This window comes from Acanthaster planci, linkage group LG09 (assembly GCF_054643075.1).
Source record: "Acanthaster planci isolate LZ-2023a linkage group LG09, COTS_SCS, whole genome shotgun sequence".
Lineage (NCBI taxonomy): Eukaryota > Metazoa > Echinodermata > Asteroidea > Valvatida > Acanthasteridae > Acanthaster > Acanthaster planci.
In genome coordinates, this window is record NC_141785.1 from 2864663 (window position 1) to 2883396 (window position 18734).

The 18734-nt window shown below is 40.0% G+C and overlaps 2 protein-coding genes across 6 annotated transcripts in view; one reads left to right on the top strand and one right to left on the bottom strand.

Moving 5' to 3' along the window:
• The window catches only part of LOC110983595 (Fanconi anemia group J protein homolog), an 87271-nt gene extending 80801 nt beyond the window's left edge, over positions 1-6470 (bottom strand). For all 5 annotated transcript variants that reach the window (XR_015426398.1, XR_015426400.1, XR_015426399.1 and 2 more), the window contains exons 1-8: positions 6298-6470; positions 4761-4890; positions 3829-3940; positions 3076-3123; positions 2434-2619; positions 1334-1431; positions 789-918; positions 202-301 (exon numbers count right to left, since the gene is read on the bottom strand). Coding sequence is in view for 2 of the 5 variants with exons in the window: in XM_087141026.1 (XP_086997152.1) it covers positions 202-301; positions 789-918; positions 1334-1431; positions 2434-2619; positions 3076-3123; positions 3829-3940; positions 4761-4871 (785 nt within the window). In the remaining 3 variants the exon portion in view is untranslated. The remainder of the gene's footprint in view (positions 1-201; positions 302-788; positions 919-1333; positions 1432-2433; positions 2620-3075; positions 3124-3828; positions 3941-4760; positions 4891-6297) is intronic.
• Positions 6471-6685: 215 nt separating this feature from the next.
• The window catches only part of LOC110982957 (LIM domain kinase 1-like), a 61327-nt gene continuing 49278 nt past the window's right edge, over positions 6686-18734 (top strand). The window contains exons 1-2 of the mRNA XM_022241787.2: positions 6686-6854; positions 10528-10621. Of these exons, the coding sequence (XP_022097479.2) occupies positions 6839-6854; positions 10528-10621 (110 nt within the window). The 5' untranslated portion in view covers positions 6686-6838. The remainder of the gene's footprint in view (positions 6855-10527; positions 10622-18734) is intronic.

Below are 18734 nucleotides of genomic sequence, written 5' to 3' on the forward strand. Positions count from 1 at the left end.
ATTATCTCATTTTCAAACTTGTTTCAAATAACAGGATACTATGAATTCAGTAAACATTTTTGGCTCACATAAAAGGAGCTTACTTTGGTAATTACACTGTTAAAATACAAAGGAATGAATGTTTGTTCAGTTTAACATTGCAAACGTCGTCTCTTTTGTAGTAAAAAAATTTACTTCTCGACTGTTTCTAGACGAACTCACTTCTTGCGTTTGTAGGCTTCTGTCTGCTTTTCGTCTGGATCTTTTACCTTGGAAGAATGGCAGGGACATGAGCAAGGTGACTGTGCAGAAACTTGGCCGACTGTGGGGGAAACAGCAAATTTTAGGTCTTTTACAGTATGATTTCACCAACAGGCCCGAGGCACAGATTTATTTTCTCAGTGAAGGTGAACAATAGACACTGGCTCTTGCTACTTCTGGCGGTAATGTCTTTCAGTGGCATATCCAAGTTCTGGTTTGGGGGGAGGGGGGGAATGGAAATTGGCAACATGTCTCGGGGAAGGAGGGGGAAAGCAAGTTTTCCCACCCTGGATACGCTACTGTTGTCTTTTTCAACATGTTAATTTTGGTCACTCTGTCTGCAAATGCATTGTCCTAGAGTGACGTCATTCTGTTTTGCCAACTCTTAACCACGGAAAGTGCAAGTGCTCAAACCGTCCCCAACAACCTCCCTTCCATGTCTTGTCGGGGGGGGTGGTTTATTAAAGCCAATCAAAAACAAGAGGCCAGAAATTTGGTACCATTTGCTCCAATTAAACTGTGTCTTGCCAAACTTGTCACATCATTACCCGATTCTCCATTGAGTTTCATCTGCCAGTGAGCCTTTGTGTGGGGGTGGGTCTTCGCCTCTGGGGAGTCGTCATCAGATGGGTCATCAAACACAACACCCTTGGCACCTTTACTTTTTTTACAGGTTCCCTGTATCACACAGATACACGGTGCCAATATAAAGCATATAATCTTACGTTGCACTGACATAAAAATGGCATCTTTTTTCAAAAATGAAGACATAAAGTGTGACCTTTTTGTAGTTACTCCTTCACTTTATACTGTACTCAATCTCCAAATCGGGAAACTGTTCTTGTAATTACCTGAATATTTGTACATTTGGGAATAAGGATAAATAACTTTACAACACTTGATAATCGTAAACTCTAGTGTGAGCAGTGAACTAGCATATGATGTGATCAGTTGTTGGAACACTGCAATTTTTGTCGACGGCTACATTTTGGCCGATGAAAATATAGCATTCAAGACAGTGGTATGACAAAACTTCAGATTCCACATCACGGCATCAATTTGAAACGATGCTCAACACACAAGATTTACATACCCCTGTAGTGCCAGAGGTCCGGAATCTCTTTTTACTTGGCTGGAAATCAGCGTCGTCTCCATCTTCAACTTCTATCTTCAAACTTCTGGAGTTCTCCTCTGCAGAGAAATAACAAAGACGCTAAGCTTTTTAGAGTAAATGCACTGAGTGACTTTTTTGGTTCCTCTTTCGGCAACTAATTGGATATATGCATTGGGCTTCAGGTTTTAATTTTGAGGGCCTTTGAACGAGAGCTGAGTCAATTCGAATAATTCACTCTGTTCGAATATTCGGTCGCACCAACCGGCAGATTTTTTATGAACAAGCCAAATAGAAAATCAGTTGCAAGATTTACGAGATGAACAGTCCTTCTTGCCCTGTTGAAAATTTCTATTCCTTTCAAATCTTTCAATAAATAATTTACTTTCTAAATTGTTGTAATTCTGTTGCTCTTCATTTGAATCTGCTTGAAACAAGCCTCCACAGTGCAGTTCTTCTCATTTAAAACAAAACAAAATTCTCCCTTCCTTTTCATGAATTTTGCATTCAAGTTATTCAAATTCAGGTAAAAACATTCGAGTATTCGATAATCGATCGAATATTCAGATATATGGCACAGCCCTACTGGGAATTCTCCTCTGCAATTTGAATAAAAAATCATTCAGAAACCTCAGAAAGGTCAATGTTTGACTTGACTTGTGAAGATCCATTTCAATGGGACATGAGATTTTGTTGTTTTGGTCATTAATAGTTCATGCCCTGATATACAATGAAAAGATGCCAATGGGAAAAGTTAACTTTTACGCTGACCTTTCTTGGAAAAATTGATATCTTTATAATTTTTATAAACTTGGTGTCAAAATAATCATTTCTACGTTACTAGAAAACTGAAGACTCGACACAGGGGAAAAAAAATTGCACCACGATTCAGAGAAAATGTTGAGATGGGGCAAATTCCTTTCCCCCCTCCCCCGGGGCTGAGGGTTAAGGATAAACAGAATGTACTGTTAAAAATGTCAAGATCACCTCTTTACAGGGTTGATACTTTCTCAAAATCACTTGAGATATCTCTATGGTGTATCCTAAATAACAAGTGGTCAACCTTGTTCCCGCATCATCACCTTGATTGCAGCCACTTCCACTGGGGGCCAGCGAGGGTTGGCAGGTTCCACTGCTGCCCCGGGAGTGTGCTGCAGACGGAGCAGTCCCATTCTCATTTAGGGGTGAAGTTTCTATGCAGGGTTTTCCTGGCTGTTGAGGTGAAGTCTTGCTGCAATCGCAGGTGCAGATAAAACTCGCTTGGCAATCTGAAGACAAACCAGAAAATAACGATTCCGAGGGGTTGATAATCAGAAAAACAGTTTGAGAGACTTCTGATTAAGGTGCGCTTAACTGGATATCAGGGCAGTTCAAACGTGTGAAATGGCGTGACAATTTGGGGTGTTTAAAGCTATTTTATTTTTCACAAGTGATTTTTGAAGCTTTGCACTATTTGTTTTTGATTTTTCTAACACAGCCTGAACTTTTCCCAGGAAATGTGCCCTTCACTTTGAGTAAAACTAGGGAAGTGGAAGGCGTATTTCAGCTCTTATAAGCTCTGAATATTGTCAATATCTTTACACCAGAATTTTTTGTTACAGAATGCTATTAATTTTGCCTGGTTCTACACTCTAATGTGATGAAGTCTGTCTGCTTTATTGGAGTATAAATGCATCCAGATCTGGTTCTTTGGTAAAGGGTTACAGCCAGCGTAAGGATCTTACCATTTTGTTCGCACGAAGCGGCCTCAAGATCCTCTTCGTTACGTTTTTCTGCAAATGACAATGGAATCACATCAAAGCCTAACACGCACAAGTTTCTAACTGTTTAAGTCACCTGCATTCTTAACCAATTCATTAAACCTGACCAAGAATGATCCAGTTACGTCTACTACCACACCAAGCCAGAATAGAGCGTGAAATTACATTTGGATGTCTGCCATTTTTGGTACTTGTCCCAACCAAAAGCAGAAATGATCAGACAAACTATCTGAAGGAAATGTAAGGATGAAAGGCCAAATGGCAAAATCTCCATGGTGTTTTTGTGACTCTTTGGGCACTTTTAACATTTATACAAGTAGGGAAGTGTGCTGCCATTTGCATGACCTTGTTCTATCAAAATAAAGCTGGTAACGATAAAATGACATTGATCCTGCTAGTATGTTTTGACCAACCATTTTCTTGACCAAGTTTACGCACAGCAGGAAGGTAAATCAATGGCTGTACCTACATGCTTCTTCTCTTTTCCGACCACGAACCTTATTTTACCTAGATAAAAATGTGTGACACTTTGCAAACACCAGGACTTCATAAAATGCAAACTTTAGAAAACTTGACATTCGCACACTTCTGTGTCATATTTAATTGTTGAGTATTCACGGTTACAATGTCATGGAAATTTAGTCAACTGCATTTAGTTTTTATATTTATTCTGTTGCCATGGCAAGACTGACATACCCGGCAACCAGAACCACTTACTATATTCATTCTGTTGCCACGCCAAACAGGAACACAGAAGGGCTAAGCTTTTGCCACTGCCGGTCGGACTTTCTAGCAAACAATTCTGATGCCGTTCAATCCCCTTGATAATCTGACAAGATTAACATGAACATGTTACATACAACACAAGAAAGCCTCGGGAAAACTGGAAAAAGTTTAATTGGGGGGAGACGGAGACTATCACCATCAACATGACTGAGCAGTTAGACAGAAGCTATGTATGCTCCAGATGACAGATGAAATGGTCTTTGCCTTGTGGAACAGACCGTTTCATCTCTCACTCGTGCCATTATTCTTACCATCGCGCGAATATGATTCATTATTTGTTTTACAAAACACCTGTACAAATCCTCGTCATCTGATTGGTTCACTTGCAGCCTATTTTATCTGTCTCTTAGTGCAGGCAACATAAGCTGCATTGACAAGCTCGTCAATTTCTCTGTCAGTTAACATCGCGAACATCGGATCTAAGTCGGCCGTGTTGCTGTAAATATTTTGCACTACAGCGCCATCACGCAAAAGCTGCAGTGCATCCAGAGGTGCTTGTTATCCATTTCTAATGCACAGTTCTTATAATGTTTTACACTCTGCATGTGCGTCCCATTCGCCAGCTGCGTGCTAGTAAAAAATAATTCAATGCCGTGTGATCAACGATCCACCAATCAGATGACAGAGATTTATGCAGGTGAAGCAATATCTGGGCACTGTCACGGCACTAAAGATGCAATGGTGCACAATCTGCTATTCTGAACCTGTAACACTCCACAAGAGGCTACTCAAGAGCTTCTTAGGTATGCTGTAACACGACAAAGGACGAGACAGCAATGAAGTCAAGGCTGTCATGGATAAAAGTGAATGGAAGGACGTCAAAGCTTGAAATACCTGCAGATCCCTATCTCAGCATAACTCACCATGGACATCATTGAGAGCTGAGTTGGGTAGGCCTTGCAGGGAAAGTCCACCTTCACCCCACCTATGGTGTAGGAGGTTCCTTGAACCACTCCTACTCCTCCTGTTGCCATGGTGACAGGATGTAGTTGCCTGGTAACAAATGAGACAAAATAAAGCAATGATACAAAACACTGCTTACCCCCAAAGTAAGGCTTGCTAAAAATTAGATCGGAGGGCATCATTAGATCTGAAACGTCACATTTCACATAAATGTAGGAAAATATAAATGTGACTATCAATTTACCTTGTTTGAGCCTTGAAAGGCAAGTTCTGTGACTTTTAATTAAGTTTTGATCAACACTGCACAACATAAATGAAAAACCAAGTACATGTAATCACAAGGTTTTCATGAGAATGCGGCAGACGTGCGGACCCCACACAGTTTGCTGGGAGTACATGTAACAGGCAGTCGTTTTCCTAGTTCCGGATCGTGAAAATTATTTGGTTGGATTGTAACTTGAAAAATTCTAAAATTCCAGATGGCTGTTCCATGTCAAGACATCTGAACTGCTGCCAAAGTTTTGGAACAGCCCATTGGTACAAGTAGTATCTTATCGCTCAGTCCGTGTATTACATATGCCTTGACAGGGAACAGCCGTCAAGACGATGAGGGGTCAAGTGACGTAATGTTCAACGACCTTATTTTAAAGATGGCGACTGAGAGAGCGAGCCCGTTAGATTGAATGGATAAAGGCAAAAAGACTGGAAAATACCTGAATAAAGTGAGTGAAATCATTCAATAAATGGTTTTTAGAAAGCGGAAAGGTCAAGGATCATGTTCGTGTGTAAAAGAAATTGCACCCACGATGATAAGTTGGTGTGCCGAAAATGTTCAGTACGCCGACACAAAATTGCGTATACGGATGTGTGGCTAAGGATGGATCGGGAGTGAGAGGCCGTGCCACACTAGTGGGGCTAACTAAATAGCTTCTCACAGTAGGAGTATCTCCAGCCACAATTTACAATTTAGAGATGAACAATACTTCTTGTCCTTTAAAGTTTTTTTAAGAATAATTTACACAGACTGTGTCTTTTACATGTCTTCATTTACACTACAAGTTGCAATGCAATGTTAACGTTAGACGACGTCCACTACGCGTGAGCTAAGTCACAGTATTACGCCCCAACTATAGCATAAGTCCCAACTACAGTTGGGACAGTCCCAACTGTAGTGCTACAGTTGGGCTGACCCAACTATTGTTGACCAATGCCTGTGGGAAATGTCTCAACATTATCCAAGTCAATGTGGCACTTAGCCCTATGACCAATGACATGATATTTGTAAGCAATATGACTTTGGCACATGCTGGGCCGGCCCAACTGTAGCACTCTAGTTGGGATGGGCCCAACTATAGTTGGGACTGATGCTATAGTTGGGGCGTAACAACAGCATCACATTCAGCATGGTCAGGTGGTAGGCCTAGGCATAGGCTAATTCTAAACTCCTAAGTACAAGATCAGAAGTAATCGTAATAATACACTTTCACGCTTACTTACAACTTAAATGAGTGTCAAACATATAAATCCCTCAAAAGCAGTACTGCTTCATGACGATTATTTTTAACTTGATTTGAGGGATTTCAAACTTCAAATTCAAAGGGTCCCGCCATCACCGCACGTTTCTCCAAAACCTCAAAACGATCTGAGAGGCGCGCCATTCATTAACTGAAGACAAAATGACGACTGGTACCTAATCTCTGCCAATGTAGTTAGGCGTTACACATTTCGGTTAAACATGTGTATCCAGCTTAAGTGTACAAGCTAGGTAGCCAGTCTAACTTAATATCTAATTCGACTGTCAGTTGGTGGCGCTATGTCGATTGAACGGTGCATGTGGGTGGTGCAAAAAATGGGCCGGGTTGTCATTGCACTGCACACATGCAATGTATATGTACATGTATCGGTACAGTGATCAACATGAGGTACTTAAGTGCAGCATGCATCATATTACGGTTGAGCATGACGTTCCTCACACAAAAGGAGGAGGATTTGACTTGTAAGGTTGATGTTTATATGCTGATGGGATAAAGTTGTCAACATGGGATCAGAGGAAGGTAATGTATTGAACTTGTAATGTTAGGCCATTAAATTTGGGAAAGAGGCCAGCTCAACTTGACACAGTGCGGTGTAGACCTATGTTTACGTTCTACAGTTGCTGGGCGTTGCGCCGGTCCAGCTACAGCCCCCTAGACGTGTGCGGTGTACATGTACGTGTGTGTCAATGTCGTGAACTTCATTTCGTTAATGTCAGTAACTCGTGGCATGCTAGCAGAATCTAATGTTTATTTCTAGTATGGATGAAATGCCACATTTGCATGTTTTAGATGAAATCTATTTGGTGTGAGCTGCAAAACTTGGAGAAGGTTGAGAAATTTAAATGAAATTAGGTTAAATTAATTTAATTTTAAATTTCAACTGAAAACTTACCTTTTCCGTAATTAACTGTTAGGCACATTACATTTACTTCGTAAATCTCTTTTCATTATTTCATTATTAGCCAGTTACTGAATAGTAGTGTTTCACCTCCCGTAATTTTGCGCCAGGAGTGTTTATTTCTGACAGATATGCTGCGGTATAATCATAAAAGGCCAGTTCAACTAGGCCTACTACTATATAGCAAAAAGAGCTGTTTTGCTTTTGCTCGTAACTTACATTAGTTCAGGCAGCTTCGGATGGGTAGACACTTCCTTGAAGTTCTTGCAAAGTCACATTTCCTGATTTTGTTTTGTACAGTGTAAAATCCCAAACCTGTCTTCTTGAATCGGAAATACTGGTGTTAAAAATCTCAAGTCAGGAACGTGCATAAAAGTTATGATTTTGGAAAGAGGGGAAAATGATGAATTCCGTATTGCCTATTTGACCAGCTCTGTTTTTAAATGTCACAAATATCACCAGCAGGGTCAGGGAAAAACTGGAAAAACAATGCAATTCATTACTTTCTGAGTTTAAAAAAATTGTAAAAAGTGGCACTAATAATCCATGCACTACAGGAAGCTTGTACCAGTTGTATGTGGTCCACTGATAACTGGGACATCTCTTAACCCCTTCTCGATGGGAATTTCTTTCCGAAAGCCGACTCCAAGAATTCCAGCCTCGCTTGGCCACAAAGGCCACCTGCCAAACTGCAAATTCTCGGTTTGTGGCCCAGCGTGCTTTGCACGCTTTGAATTACACGGTGAAAAGGTTGATTGTTCGGTGGCATGCGGCTCTATTCACGCTTCCACATTCCCGTTGCCTCTTTTCAAAATGGGGACTATTGTGAAGCTGGTGATTATAATGCAAATTCGGTCTTTTCATTTCTGGGCTACACACAAAGACAATTACCATATACACAAGAGCCAGGGTCTGCCTTCTTTCACCGTGTTTGCTCGAGCGTGGACCAAGAATAATAGCTGAAAAGCGGGCTGAGGATCTCAATTTTTACGGCGTTGCTTAACGCGTCCCGGCGTGAAGGGGTTAATAGTGAAATGCAATGGACATAACCACCTGTTTGAGAACTTACTGCTAGTCACAGTATCATGGCATTGTGTATTTTAAGTCATCTAACCTCTTCAGTTGGTACCAATGACAGTGAAAACATGACCACACAAAGCTACAGCATTATTACGCCCCAACTATAGCATCTGTCCCAACTGTAGTTCTACAGTTGGGCTGGCCCAACTATTGTTGACCACTTTCTGTAGAATATTTCTCAAACTTATCCAAGTTTATGAGTCTCACACGTGACACAATCCATCTAAAATATGGTGCTTCATCTATGACTTGACACTTTAAACAATATGACTTTGGCACGTGCACACTCGATCTCTGTGCTGTAGCTGGGCCGGCCCAACTATATTTGGGACTGATGCTACAGTTGGGGCATAACATCATCATCTACTGCACATGTACATGTACATCTGCTTCAATTAATGTTGGGAAAGATTTGACTCTAACACCGTTGCTAACATCAGTTTGGAACAGCGAAATCTGCGAAAATTACTGTCCGGTTGTGTTCAGAATTATATAAATGCTTGGCACAACCTTCAGTTTTAAGACTGACTTTTATCAGAAAATCTTCATTCAGTACAGGGGAAGAAAGTTTCAGTTTTTATGGTAGATGTCCTTGGCACTGTATGGTGACTCCAAGTGTTCTGGTAGGCCTCCTTTCTGCCCAAGTTTTTACCTGTTTTACTGAAATAAATCTGGAAATGAGAGATTGTGCCTAGCATTTATATAACTCTGAACGCGACTGGATAGTTATTTACAAGGTTTTTGGTGTTTCTTACCAATTCTGGTGGGGTTGTTAAAGTAAAATCTTTCCTAATGTTGGAAAATGTTGGAAAATTTGCTTCAAATATATGTACATTAATAATACATGTGTAATTGATCCAATATTAGATAGGAAGCACAGCTCTAATTTTGACTGGTGTACCATTGCGTTCACTCACATTTAAAAAGTAGATTATTACTGTATCAAATCTGTTCCAAATTAATTTTAAGAGTTTGAAAATTGGCTTGTATGTGTTGATCCAAAGAAATTTCGAAGGGACACAAATCACAATTTAAAAAAGGAGGTTGATAATTTTGACTGACTCCGGATTGTGATTCCACAAATAGCGATCTGTAGTACGCAAGTGAACAGTTTATGATGGGGTTCATTTCCTCTTCCCATTGTGAATCATGAAGTCTCAGGGTCGTTGAGTTCAGTCAGTCCAAAATCACTTTTCGCTTTCTAAAGCTCAGTGTATCTGCCTGTATTTGGACAAGTTTCGGCTTGGAATGTTGCGGCCTTCTTTTCATCTGAACAATTACAGAAATGAGTCAGGGACAGGATGTGGACAGATTTATGCTTTTGAGCCATGTCCATCCGACTCATGGATATTTTGACCTTTGAAGCACTGAGCTGGAATTACGGTACAACATGTGCATGTACTTGTCATCTTCCCCCATAGCAATAGGAATTCTTGCGTAAGAATAAATGAATGAAAGAATAGCTTGTAAAATGAGAAGTAGTCTTGGACTTCTTGGCCAAATTTTGTCCTCTGAATTCAGAAATATTCCATTGAACAATAAAAACTAGGCTCATTACTGAAAACAGTTATTGGGTATTCCAAGAGCATTCATTGGTTGATTGTGCATGATTGTACTGTTGCGAACAAAAGAACTGAGATCCCTCACAGAGGGGTAAATTTACACATTGTCCCAGTTGGGCTGTCCACTTTAAAAAACAACAAGATCTTCCAAAATCTACTTCAAAATCTACTCATTTCTAGAGTTTTGCAGATTTCGCATAGAACTACCGGTACTTCAACCAGTATTTAAGTGTAGGTTTTCCTGGTTAATTTAGCACCTCTTTCATTGAAATTGCTTTACGAAAATTTAATTTCATCAGAGAGGACAGAGCATTGTAACTCCGGGAAAAAAAACACATTTATTTGTCCCATCTATTGTCATTTCTGTCTCACTCTGGGAATGGTGTTGAATTGGAAAAGCAGATTCGTTTTTTGTCATCCATTTTACCGATTTAATCATTCAATTTCGTCAATGGTATAAATTTGTATAATCTAATTAACAAGAGAAAGTCAAGTAACAGTGAGTTATATAATTATTATTCCCCATTTCTTCGGCCTATTCTTTTTTTAGTTAATTTTGAATCACCACAAAACTGACGCCCAAATAACCGCTAATTCAAACCATCTTAATAATACATTTGAACCCGAGCATTTCTGTGTTTTTTCCCCGCAGGTCAGGACCCAGTGTGCATCAGTTGTTCACAGAAAATTGTGGATGAGCATCTTGTCCAAGCACTGGAATCAGAGTGGCACATCCGCTGTTTCTTGTAAGTTTAAGATTTCTCAGAGCGAGTTTTAGCGAAGACTGTAGTTAATCGTGGTTCGACCAACACTGCCCGACTGATTGATGGTGCCGACCATCTACAGTATGCTACATGTAATTGACTGTTTGGAACCAGGCCCCTGTACATGGTCACTCTGCTTGCTATCAAAACCCGGTTTCCTTGGTATGGACGGAACCTTTCACATGAAAATAATAAATTGTATGAAATGTCATTTGACCGTAAACACTGTGAGAGATGCAGCCAATGGCAAAATGTGAGTGACGGTGAGAGTTTACAAAAATAGTACAACTGGGGTCATTCAAGCGTGACTGTATAGCGTGTACGCGCATTGTCACATGTAAAAAGCTATTGACTAGTTGTTGAAGTATAGTTCGTGCCCCAATTTCAGTTGGTGTTGTTTATGGAAGGTAGTCTTCAGACAACATTTACTTAAGCAGTGGTACAGATTTTGAGATCCAGACTGCAAGCAGGGCTGCTAAGCACCCTTCTATATGCACAATATTTGCTTAGCAGGAGCAGGCTACCAGTCTGAGTGTGATGTGAGGAATATTCTGTCTACAGCTTGCTCTCTGACAATTTTTCGCTTAGACCTAAATTTGTCCAGTTACACAAGAAAGGGCCCAGATTTTTTCCCCACTTTTTTTTCAGTTCATTGAATCTCATGTTCTTCTGGTGACAATACAGCAGTAGATGGACACATTTCTCCCTAGAGAATGGATCTGTTACTCTGTGAGATATGAACATTTTCTACATATTAGACAGAAAATGTGTGTGGTCGGATGGAAAAGTGTCACTTCAATTCCTGTCCACTTTAGCTGTCAGCAGCACATTTTATGTATTTGGTACAATTTAAAGAGATCGTCTGGTTCCTTCTCAAGTCCAGCACTTTATTTGGTAGTGAAGCCTATTGTAAAGGCAGTCAAATATACATGCGAAGCTGGCAAACTGCCAAATCGGCTATGTCAACTGAAAGAAATTGAAAAACAAATTGTGCAAATTTGGCTGTCTTCCAAAAATGTGCACAAAGACTCCAGTATGTGAAAGTTACTGGTACATACATTGTACATGTATGCTAACAGATCTCATCATGGTCTTGCAGATCAAGGAAATTTACTCTACATTTGAAGACAGTTGGTAATCAAGACATTTGTGGTGTTGACCTTTGTACCATATTGTACCTACAAGTCCCTGTAAGTCCATCACTAGTCATTCAGTCTTAAGCCAATTCACAAGCCGTTCACATGAGCTGTGACAAAAACATTTGTGACAAATTCACATGAGCTGTGACAAAAACATTCTTTTGTCATTGTTCATCCTATTACTTATGACTGGCCTTGTGACTGGACTTGTGACAGGCCTTGTGAAGGGACTTGTGACTGGCCTTGTGACTGGCCTTGTGACTGGCCTTGTGAAGGGACTTGTGACTGGCCTTGTGACTGGACTTGTGACTGGCCTTGTGAAGGGACTTGTGACTGGACTGACTGTGATGTACATGTACATTGATGTTAACCATGATCCACACTGTGTACATTTTACATGTGTGCCGTGGAGGTCATCACTACATTGGTTGAGGAATTTTTCAAATTAAAACTTGACTACTGGCTACTCCAGAAAAGGACTTGAAACTATTGCATATCACTCAGGCATTCTTAAACCTGGCGTGCGCGTGTATTTTCATTTTTGGCAAATCAGTCCAAGTTGTTGGTCAAAGAGGCACACGAATGCATGCAGACTGCCTGCCCATGGGTGTGGTGTTGCCTCATTCATGCCTTCCATTTCTGGTTGCCAAATTAAGCCTATTAAGCACGCATACCGGTACAGTCTACAAGTACAGTAGAAGCAAATGTTGCTGCAAGTTCAACGTACACATTGTTCCCTCAACATTTTTAATACTAAAAAAAGCCTAAAGCAAAACCCTTCCTTATTTTGGCAAAACTAGAAACACGAGTTTTTTGTTCTCTTTACCCAAGGTTACCCATCATCAGTACTTGTGGCCTCGGAAGTGACATTCAGAGATGGGTCATTCCATGAGGTTGGGGCACAATTTGTGACGGTGTCTTTGGTACATCCAAAACTTTTACCACCTTTCATGACCTGTAGACTAGAGTAGGTCATTTACTCTGTAAACATAACACACACCTCTGTATTCAGCCTTGCCAGATGTATAACAATGTCAATTTGGAATCCACATGCAGGGAAATAGCTGTTCATTCTTACCGAACCCGTATAAAAATTGACACCGTCACAAATGTGCCCCAACCTCATGGAATGACCCAGATGTGTGAAAAATTGTATGGTTGAAAGAGTTAGACTAATATATCCCTCGGAGAATGGGGGAAAAAAAGGTTTATTACTCTATTCAACCCTCCCTTCCGACCAGGCGTGATCATATTAGGTGTCTCCCATATAAGAGCATGGTGCTTGCAAGTTGGGAATGCCAAGGTCCATTACATTGAGCGCAATTGATTTAAAGGCAATTAGTCCTTTGAGTTTCAATTTTGCAGTGCCTCTTCAGCCAACTCATTATCTCATAGAGCAAGGACACGATCCCAGCCACTACACTTTCACCATGCAATAAATCAGAAAGAGGAAGTCTGTCAGTAAGCTCATTGGTTTTTTTATCTGTGCCAGTAAGGTTATTGCATTACACAGTTTGCAAAGAGATTTCTTGAATCTAGTTTATAGTTTCAGCCCTGTTACACACAATCCAATGTTACAAGCACAGGTACAAATGTTACATTAAAAGATTTCTTCAAAAATTCAATGGAAATAAAGTACATAATGTACATGTAAATGTAACTTTCATATGTGCCACATTAACTGATCGTAATTTTGGCTGTTTTAGTACAGTGAAGAATTTATCCTTAAATTACGCATGTATATAATGTGCATGTACATACATGTATATCGTACATTATAACACTGTACATGCGTACATGTACAGGGTTACATTAACTGTTCCTTCATCCTGTTTTTCTCAATTGATACTTTTATGGTTCACATTCATGCAAACCGAATTTAAGGTTTCAACAGGGATTTACATTGATCAGAATGACGAAGCACATGTTCATTTATGTGCACAATCTTGTTAAACATATTTTCCAGGTTCATACATGTAGGTTGTACGGGGATGGCTAACAGTGTGCAACAACATCACTGGGTTTTTTTATGACAGGTGGACACACGTGACAACCTTGTATCATTGCAGTAGAAATTGGTCGTTCCTTCTCAGCTACGGTAGCACTTCCCGAGCACAATAAGCTTGAACCCCTGTACGGACATTTTGGGTTTTCCCATGTAAGGGACGTTGTTCCAAAACTGGTACAAAATGTGCCATCTCCTGTTCCTGAATGGAAAGGATAGCGTGGCAGCTCTGTGACATTACACCTACCATGACTTACTATGCCTGACTTGCAAATGTACATGTATATATGACACTGGGTGTATGGGGAGGAGAGATACGGCTGGCTTCTGACTGTGCTCAGACTGAAACTAAATGTCCTTTGCTATATTGAGGAGTGTGATGTTGGTGAACACCATGAACATGTGTAACATGCAGTCTTCACACCCAGTGTCACATTGCCGTGGTATTTTTGGTATGAGGTTTAGTTTACCCATCATGAACCCATTGAAATTGAAATTCCCAATCACCATGCAGAGGTCAAGTATTCCCAGACAAGGCTGCATGGTTTCACACGACTGTGTTGACTTATTTCTTTACAAATATTTATTTTTTCTCCCCTGAGTCATCCTGAAAAGTCTTTTTATGATCCACATCTGGGGCAAGTTCTGCATTGGTGTTGACTCAGTGGATCAAAGTACATTGCATGTCCTGTCTTAAACCACCGGACAAAACTCCAGGCCTCGGCTTTTCCTGAGTCCTTCTCTTCCTTTTCCATCCCTTTGTTACAGTTTTTGGTGATCAATGTTATCTTGAAACCCACCGCATCAAGTTTATAAAATACCAGACTTTTAACCGGAGAATTTAGCCTCGGTCTTTTATAAAAAGTGCACCTTGATCATACATGTACATGTACATGAATCTAATGGATGATCATGTGACTTTTCTGTGGCAGCATTGTCTCCCCAACTTTGTTATATTTGTGTGAATAAATGTAATCTCGTACCTTTGAAAACTCATTTATTATCCAAGTTGTCACTGGGTGATTTGAGTCACGGGTGCCAGTGAACTTTAAAAGCATGCATAATCGACCTGGAAACACTTCACTTAATACATGTGCACAATCGATATGTCAATATGAAATACAATGTTATTTACGCCCCTGGATCTGCCCTGCTGTTCCGTTTCTCCGTTTTACCACAACGCTCTGTTCTTGGTTTTTGTCACCCTAAGCTTTGCCGAAGCACCCCGAGCACTGACATTTTATGTTCTGACATGTTCTGACACCAGTCTAATGAAAATTTGATACATGCCTCTTTTTTTTTAAACTTATGTGAAACGTACTGTTTCTTGTGAAATGTCCAGATTTAATCTACATGCATTTTGAGTCAAGGAGGTGATTTAGAAAGTGTCCTAACTAGACGGTCAAAAGTTTTAACTTTTTCCAACGTCTACGCATCACAAAACATGATCTGCACAGACTGTAGTGTGAATCAGCATCAAGACAGTGATGCAACATGCATGTGTACAAATATACATAGCCACAGATTAGATTGAAACATTTCATGTACATGTATGACACATGTGTCTTTATGTACACCAAATTGAAATATAAACTCCACTAACAAGCAGATCCTTAATGGGACACACTAAACCCTTTGCAAGTTAAATTTGAGTAAAATCTGACACACTGACTTCTTTGAATTCACGTGAACATAACAATTTGATTTATCCATACTAAAGACACTGTGAACCTTGTGATTCGGGACAGGCTTTTGCATTTTTGCTAAAATTACAGCCTTGCATCAATATGCTGTTTTCAGTGGATAAGAAGGACACAAAGGAACCAGTCCATTCCAGAAATGGTGGTCACTATGTGAAAGCTTGTCCCGAATCACGAGGTACCGGTAGCAATAGTGTCTTAAGTCTGGGGATTTCAAATTGTTATGTTTATGACTTTTATGTGCAATGAGATAACTCAGTGTACCAGATTTTATTCAAATTGAATTTGCAAAAGGCTTATTGATCTACTTTTTCTTTTGCCCTCTACAATGAGTTAAAAAACAAACAAGCAAGCCAGCAAAACCTCGACCCTTTTAGAGCTGAGTTCTATTTTGATTCTTCCATCTTCTGTCATTTCCTTAAGTAGCTAAACCTAACTCTCCCTGGAGATATTCTTACAACCTGCAGCACTATCCCATGTATCCCTGGACCTGTAATCCATGCCATGACACAATATTGACTCAAGCCCAGTGATCAGATTACAACCCTCCAGAAGGCTATTATGTGCTTGGTTTTGCCACCCTTGTAGCATTAATTGATTACCAGCCACTACTGTCAGTGACTTCATTGGCCTTGTTTCTGTTGATCAGATTAGTCTGACAGGGATTTGTTGAGTCACTAGAGTTAACTCCCTCTTGTTTATTGTGTGGAGAAAAAAAATGAATTGGCATTGGGTCATTCATCATCCATAATTAGCTTGGGAGTGTCAGTTTTTATTGATCTCACTTAATAAACAGGACATTGAGGATGATGATGGTGGTTGATCAATTGGAACAGTTCACTGTACTTTACGATGCCAAAACGGAACTGAAACTTGAGTGTTAGGAAGACCCACCATGGCAAATAAAGATAACAGGTTTCATGAGGAATGACTGTCCAATCAAAACCAAAACGTGCTGGATTGATTTTTTTTGGGTAAGATATGGGTAGGAATTGTTTGCTGATTTCTGGGGCTCCCTGCGTCCTTCGTACTTTGTGTATCGCTAGATTTCTAATAAGGTTCCTCAAGGAAACAATATTACCCCTTTTTGACTTAGAAAAAAACAACAGAGTGTAGCCGAAGGGGAGCAGAGTGGATATTGCAATGCATGGATATTTTCAATACAAGCAAAAGCAGTTGTAAAATCAAGATGGCAGAAATGGTTCCAAGTGAAAATGAGAACAAGGAAAGCAGATCATTTGTGTTAACCTAGAATGATTAAAAAAAATGATCCATTCAAAAATAATTACCGGTAATGTGCTTTAAAAGTATCCCCCAATCAATATTTTCTTACTCTGTTGTCGTAGCCTAAGTTTGTAATTGGACTAAGCTTTTTCACATGTACTTGCAGTGGGCAATTCAAACCCGAGTCTGTACCTTGAAAAGAATAACATGGGATAATTTGAACACATTTTCAAACAGAACTTTGGCCAGATGCTTTAAGCAAATATGATGTACAGTACATGTAGATCACTGGCAGCCCTCAAACCACTGGCAGCTACGTATTAAAGAATCGATATTTTGAAAATGTGCATAAAAGTACGAAAGGCAAAGTGTGCCGCACTTGCCCGAGGCTACAATTTGCTTACAGTATGTGGGTTTGTACAGTGAGGAATGTTTGGAGTCCAGCTTTTTTCGTGTCCCTGTTGCGTCTGGCTTATGATTATTTAGCATTTAGAACTCATTGTTTCATTCCAAGATTGAATAAGTACTGCAAATTACCTGCCAAACAAATAACAATAGTTTGAAATCAATTTCGGTGATACATCCCTTGTCAAACTTGTCAGATAGCATACATGTCAGAGGTAACAGGGACAGAAAAATGTCACACTTTGGACTCCAAATTTATAGAATGACCCAGGTGACAGATGAAATGGGACTTTCCCTTTGTCACTAAACGAATGTTCATACGATAAAATAGAAAGCTCCTTGGATCACCCTGAGAGGCTAATGTTACTAAACCAATCGAAGCAGTCAACATGGTCGTTTATGTATACATGTATGTTGACATACTGGTATATTGGAGATTTAGCACCTCGTGAACCGAATTGTATGAGTTCAGATCAGAGGAACTAATTGGAGGGGGTTGCTTCTGAGTGGTGGTCAGTGCAATTGAAGATTTACCAGTGTCATGTTTCTGGAAGTAGTGAGACACAAAAGTGCACGTAAAATGACAGATTTGCTGTTGAAATCTCCGTTTTCTGTGTTTCTCAAGCCTTTGAAATATTTCTGACACTGGAAGTTTTTAATCCTTTAAATCTTGTTTGTGACAGATATAAGCTTTCAGGCTGCACCTGTGAATATTCCGTAGCATGGTGTTCTTCTTTGTCAGACAGAACTGTTTTTCGAGCAATACAGCCAATAAGAATGGCGAGGTTATAATAATTACTTTCAGCAAATATTCACAAGGACAAACCCAAGCACTCTCTGTGTAATTCAGCAAAAATTAGTGCCTCGTATGTTGATTTTACAGCCTTGCAGTTCCCGAAAAAAATTACCCTTCATTCTCTAGGACCCACATTTTTTGGACCCGTGCAAATTAACCTAGCCATGCTGCATCCCCAGCCCCCCCCCACCCCACACAAATGCTTACAGTAGATGGCACTGACCATAGATCTCACCCCCAAGGGCCAGACGAGCCCAAGTTGCTACGTTGATAATCAAGGGTTGCGGGGGAATATCAATCTCGGGTTGTGTCGTCAACAGACTGCGCTAAATTTAGCCTTTTTCTCCCTGCGGGGTGAAAGTGAAATGAGGATGAAGTAACTCTTCAGTATTTCAAGCATCGCTTGGTTACACACACATCTCTCTAGGCATTTGGCAAAATCCACTCTGTGAAAGATCAGGTCTGTTGTTTTGTTGGTTTGATATGCATGTTGTTTACAAGTTAAAGCTGTACAACAGTTGTGTATTTTTAGACCAGCACAGCAATAAAAATGTATTGCTGTCTACGACGTGTTTGAGAATTCATAAAACTTGAATCAAACCCTTTTTTATAACCCTTGCTTGAATGTGAAAGAAGCTTTGTGCACAAATCAAACTCCAACCTGGACCTTCAGCTTATAAAATAAACACAGAATATCGTCAACACTTCTGTCATTGTCAGTCTTGAGTTCCAAGTTTCAAACTCAAGTTTGGAATTTACCTGCAGGGACTTCAAATGCGAAACTATGGAAAGAGAGTTAATTAGACTTCTATAAAAAAAAAACTGT